Raw genomic sequence first — 6,000 nt, 5'->3', positions numbered from 1 at the left:
ATTCCAGGATTTCAGTAGACTCTCTGATCAAGAGAAATCCTAAAGAGTTTCTACAGGTGCTGCTGTAGCCTTAAATCTTCCCAGAAAATCCGTGAAACTTTTATTTTTCTTAATGTGATATTTTGAACACTGATCTAGTACATCTTTTTTTTTTTAATGTTACAAGAATATTTCTGAATGAACAGTACTTCAATGTCTTGAAAGCTTTGAACTGAATTAGATGACAAACACCTAGACCATATCAAAGCATCATCTTCCAGACTGCTCGGGAAAAAACATGTCATTATGGATGTATTTTCCAGCTAGAGTGTCATCGCATTTTCGTAATGAGACACGTGTTCATTTGGATAAACATCTCCTTTAAATCTTTGAAATTTGGGAGATAAAACTTTTCCGGAAGATGTCACTCTCTTATTTCCATATTATAATCAACTGATTCATGAATTATGCTTAATGTAACAATGAGATTTGGTCCAGAGATATCACATCCAATCAACTAATCCATCCCCTGAGATTGGGCTCAGAGACCACATCTATTCAACTAATCCATCCCCTGTAATTTTTTATCGGTGCAGTCCCTCCTTGTCTATTGTTTTTGAATGAAGTTATCTGCTCTATGTCTCTAGTGGTTATAACTTGTAGGTTGGGATGGATTTGTGATGTTGTGAACAGAGAACTTGGAGCCTATCAGGTACAAACTATAAGAACTGAAAACAACATGTAATGGATATTCTTGTGCTAAAAAACTTGAGCATGTTTAGGAGAACTTCCTATATAAACTAAAATTTTGAGTAATTTCTAGAAGCAAATAGGATATTTATTATTTTCAAAACTAAGCATGCCTGGATACTAGAAATAGAAGCCAAATCCAAAAGTCATAATCAACTTACTTCATAAGAAGTTATCATTTTCTCTTTTAATAGCAAGTTTGGATACCACTTGAGAAATTGTTTTTCGATTTTTCAGAACTAAAAAGTCATTAAGTCAATTTTAGAAATAAGCAAAATACTTTTACTTCTTGACAGACCGAGGCTTGGACAAAGAGCTGGCTCTGGACAGAAGTGCGTGGAAAGCAGCGATCCACGTGAAGGAGGTATGTACACGAGGTACGTAAGCTGACCCTATTACATTTGAATTTCTGTCTCTTCTATTAGTAGGATTGTCTAAACTGCGAACATGTAAACAACCATAGCAGAATTGGGAATGGGGGAGACCCCCAGTAACTCTGCAGCTAGCGGGATCGTGAATGGGGGAAACCCCAGTAGCCCTGCAGCCGGGACATGGAATATGTGGATACATCACTGAATGGTCGCGAACGCATAATCCTACTGAAGTAGTGCCCACTGAACCCTCTGTACCGAAAGCGAACAAGACACGGAATGTGTTAAGGAATTACTCTTGCCTTCGGGTAAGTTGCGTCTAGGCCTGCAGGCAGCCGATGTAAAAACTTAACCGCATCTCTGGAGATAAGATCGTTATGCGGTTTATCTCTGCTCGACCTGGTACTTGTTTTACTGGAAAACGAGCTCTGGTTCTAGGGGTGTAAATTTTTCCCGGCAGCCCGAGGCCCAGTACCATCTGTCCTGTCCCATGACAGTCCATGGGTGACCGTGGCCCTTTACGGGCTGGCCCGACCTAACCCATTTAAATAAGAGGGCGGGCACAGGCCAAAATTCAAATTTTCTTGCCCGGCCCAATACCTTCCATATTATCCCGTCAATGCTACCCGCCATGTTAGCCCGCCGGTGTTATCCATTTACCTAGCCTAAGTGACTGTTCTCATTTGTTTTATCCTAGAATATACTTGGTACATATACTTAATACAGTCAACCCTCATAGTTTTCATATGTATTTCTTAACTTTTATTCCATTGGAGTCTAATTTTGTTAACCATATGTAGAAAATATTGAGCAAAATCTAAGGTAGTTTCCTTTTCTGATGATTCAATTCAGGAAAAATTATAGGGAGTTTGGTTTATCTTATTCCCATCTCAATTCTCGTATTTGATTATTAATTTTAAGTAAAACTTGTGTATTATTACTATTTTCTTTTTATTTTTAACAATATATATGTATAATATATATATATATATATATATATATTTGTTTGTAATTTTTAAGGCCCTCCCGGCCCTACCCTCCCGAGCCCAAATTACAAAACAGGCTTGGGTAGGCCATGGGTACTAACTGTAGATAAATAACCATGCCCGTCCGGCCCTTTTAATTTCATGGATAAGAGATGTTCTGGGCCGCCCTATACCGTCCCATTTAATAAATAGGTCGGGCTGCCCGGCCCGGCCCAATTTACACCCCTATCTGGTTCTGGTTTTGGTTCTGTTATTCCTGGTATCTAAACTGGCCATAAAAGTTATTTCAAAATTTTGTTCCCTAAGAGCAACTGCAGTGGTGCGAGTATAACCAAAGACCAAAGAGGAAAAAAAAGATCAAATTTTGGGTTTAATCTGGTGTGTGACCCTACGGTGGAAAAACTAAATTTGGTCAGACGGACATTATACCAACGCCTGGTGTGGGGCGTAGAATATATCAACGCCTGGTGTGGGGCGTAGAGTATACGTTCGCCCGAAGGAGAAAAAAAAAATAAAAAGAAAAAAGAAAAAAAGTGGGGCGGAGGTATTATGCCCGCCCCATGAATTTGAATTTTGTAAAGAGTGGGGCGGAGGTATTAAGCCCGCCCCACACAAAAGATTAAAAAAAAAAAAGACGGGCGGACATTATACCAACGCCTGGGGTGGGGCGTAGAATATATCAACGCCTGGTGTGGGGCGTAGAGTATACGTCCGTCTGGTTATGGGGCGTGGACTATATAAACGCCCGATTATATTTGGGTTTGATCTTGGTCGCAGACCAAATTTGGTTTGGATTTTAGTCTTTGATCAAATTTTGATCGATGGTCCGTCCCACTACGCCTATCAACTGGACACTATATTTGGGTTTAGTCGTCCATTGTGGACGCTCTAACCGGCTTTTGTTTTTAGGACAGAACAATTTTCTTTTGCATCTGAAAACTGCTGCTTCCTGGTTGCCAAACAAGCCGTAACCATTGATTATTTTAGTTCCCCAGTACGAAAAAAATAAGATGCTAAAAAAATTCAGCTGGAACTTTTATTCTTCAGGACAGATAAATCAAAATTTTGAAAAGAAGATATTAAAGAGGAGATCCACGCTCTAAAGAGAAACCAGAAGAGAAAAGCAACCATGAAACAACCGAGTCGTTACTCCCAGCATCATCATCTTCTTCTAATCGTCTCAATAATTATCTTCTCTTTTGTGATTTCTACAAGATCGGAAGTTATTACCCTAACTCCTGATACTTTCTCTGATAAGGTATTACTCTAGATCCCTCTCTTATTCAACCACTTCGAATTACGGCTTGTATTTATTTCTAGGGTTTCACTGAGAATCTTGATTGTTGACAACAAATTCTTTCGCTTGTAAGTTAAAACTGAATCTTACATCGAAGAACTCATGCTTAAATAAGGTCACAGAATTTAACTTCTCCAGCACTCAATTCATGCTGGCTTTTGATTGTTTAGTTCTACTAGGTTTGAGGAATTACTAGATTGATGAAATCTTTCCATTCAGTATTCAGTAATAGGGTTGTGATAATTATTAAGCAAATCGTATAAAATCACAAAAATTCGTTCAGTAGCTAGGTATTTGGATTGCTTTCACCAAAATTTATGGCATTGATGGATTTTGTATAGATACAGAATGGGGGTTCCTGGGAAGCATTAGTTCACTAGCACATGTTCAATGTTATTTTCATGTCTATCGTCTCTTCATCTTTTGTTAAGTGAAGTGTAGGATGCTAAATTTGGTTCTGGTACATTTCGTTTGCTTAGGTGAAGGAAAAGGACACTGCATGGTTTGTGAAATTCTGCGTTCCATGGTGTAAACACTGGTAAGTTTTTGGTTATGTTCTTGTTTGTTTTGTTCAGTAGGGATTATTCCTTGTTGGATATGTTAGTTTATGTTTGTTGTTTTGCTTTTCTATTCACTGTACCTTTGTGTTTCAGTAAAAACTTGGGGTCACTTTGGGAGGACTTTGCGAAAGTCATGGAAGGAGCAGATGAGATAGAGATAGGAGAAGTGGATTGTAGTACTAGTAAGCCTGTGTGCACCAAGGTCGACATACATTCATATCCTACATTTAAAATCTTCTATGATGGGGAAGAAGTTGCAAAATATAACGGTAATTCTCAATTCATAAGTTGCTTGATGTTGGGTTTGATTTTCGATTTCATTACAGTCCCAATAGTGTTATAGTATTGTTCTTGGCATCCTACTTCAGAAAACAAAACATCCATTACTAGTTAGGATTAGCAAACATGATTTAAATTGCAAAGGCCTTGTTAATTATGAGTCCATTTGAGACCCTCCTTTGTTGATTAGGCGTGATTTGTCATATGTCAATTCTGTGCAGCTCGTGCTTGCAAAAGGTGAAACAGTGAGAGACTATTAGGGGCAGAAACCAATACTGCTACTGCAGTTATTGATGTTACCCACACCATTATTCACCCATTCAAACCCTCCCTTAGTAACCAAAACAAGAGGAGAAAAGAATAAATAAAATCTGTCTGTGTGAAATATCTTTTCTGTAGTGTCTGGTATTCTCTCTTTAGAAAGGAAGGAAAAAACATGGCCCCTTTGTTTTTGTTAGAGTAATGAGTCTAATGACCAAATCTCTTCTTGTATACTAATATTCACTCTACCTTTTCTTCTTTATTTACACATCTTATAATCCCATTGTCATTCTCTTCACATTGATCTATGTTATGTTTCTACAAAGGGATCTAATCTAGCGCTGGTTGCAACTTATATAAGGCTGCAATGAAGTAGTACTCTTTTTTAAGCTATAATCACTTGTAATCTTTACTAGAACCATCGAGAAGCCTGACTTTTCTGTTGTGTCAAATGCCCATGACAGGAACAAGAGACGTCGACTCGCTCAAAGCATTTGTTTTGGATGAGGCAGAGAAAGCAGCAGCCAACGCGCTGCTTGACAGTGATAAAGAATTGTAATGGGTAGGAGACTAGGAGGTTTATCTGTAAGTTAGTTATGTTGGCTACAAATATGAAGAAGGCAAAAATTTTGTGCAGTGGATTTTTTTTTTTGGGAGAATTTAGCTGTGTTAGCTCATTACTTGGTCAATCATTCCATTTGCTTCCCCATAATTCTCTGCAACAGTTTTCAACTGGATCGCCCTTAAAGTTGTGTTTTTTTTCTTCCCTTGATCGTTTTTATTTCCATAGTTTTGGTGCCAACTGTTGTGGTCTTTTACATCAACAATCTTACACCCTCCTACATTTTTCTTGTATTTGCTCTGATTGAATTTTCTCTTATACAATTTATTGGGATTTTGTAAAAAATTAATCTTCTTAAGAGCATTTCGGTCAACTCTTTCAACTCCCTACTCTCCAAAATTTGCAGACATTCTGGTAAAAAAGCTATAAACTCCAACTAGAGGTAAAACTATACACTCCAATCAGAAATGAGAGTATTACGAAGTACGAGACTTCAACATCCACAAGTTTTAATTTCAACAATTAATCTTCAACGACTGACATTCAAAGCGATAGATGGTAATCTTACGGGTTTTAGAAATGCTCTCATTTTTGATTAGAGTGTAGAGCTTTATAAAAGGCATATGTCACCAAAAAAATTAGCTTCAAATTTATCGTCATTTAGGTTTTGTAGAAAAAATGATATCGTCATATATCATGATAATGTCATTCTAATCATATCGTTAGATCCTACCTCTAAGAAAAACAGAAGTAAAAATAATACGACGTGTCTTTATTTTTTAAATCTTTTCTGGAAATGACAAGATGCAATATCGAAAGGCTAGAAGGTGAGTCCTTGGCAATTGTCACCAAGTTAACCGGGTGGCAGCAGGACTCCCAAAGTAAATACTGGGTTTCAAATTGGGCTTGACCAAACAAACAGTACTCCAGTGCCCATTTGCTTTGCAATCAGGAC

General features: G+C 37.8%; 1 protein-coding gene across 1 annotated transcript; it reads left to right on the top strand.

Moving 5' to 3' along the window:
• The first annotated feature begins 3,044 nt into the window (after positions 1 to 3,044).
• Positions 3,045 to 5,264, top strand: LOC113311141 (protein disulfide isomerase-like 5-1). The gene is made up of 4 exons (XM_026559993.1): positions 3,045 to 3,344; positions 3,863 to 3,921; positions 4,037 to 4,212; positions 4,948 to 5,264. Exons 1-4 carry the CDS (start codon positions 3,216 to 3,218, stop codon positions 5,040 to 5,042), a joined length of 459 nt encoding a protein of 152 aa, XP_026415778.1. The 5' UTR covers positions 3,045 to 3,215; the 3' UTR covers positions 5,043 to 5,264.
• Positions 5,265 to 6,000: the final 736 nt, after the last annotated feature.

The sequence above is a fragment of the Papaver somniferum genome, chromosome 9 (genome assembly GCF_003573695.1).
Source record: "Papaver somniferum cultivar HN1 chromosome 9, ASM357369v1, whole genome shotgun sequence".
In the NCBI taxonomy this organism is placed as follows: domain Eukaryota; kingdom Viridiplantae; phylum Streptophyta; class Magnoliopsida; order Ranunculales; family Papaveraceae; genus Papaver; species Papaver somniferum.
This window is presented reverse-complemented; position numbering and strand designations above follow the sequence as displayed.

What these genes read in the sequence shown, in the direction of transcription:
- LOC113311141 (XM_026559993.1), top strand. Translation starts at nt 3,216, where the DNA reads ATGAAACAACCGAGTCGTTACTCCCAGCATCATCATCTTCTTCTAATC. An exon ending in GTTCCATGGTGTAAACACTG is followed by an intron (nt 3,922 to 4,036) that starts GTAAGTTTTTGG and finishes TTTGTGTTTCAG; the next exon opens with TAAAAACTTGGGGTCACTTT. An exon ending in AGAAGTTGCAAAATATAACG is followed by an intron (nt 4,213 to 4,947) that starts GTAATTCTCAAT and finishes TGCCCATGACAG; the next exon opens with GAACAAGAGACGTCGACTCG.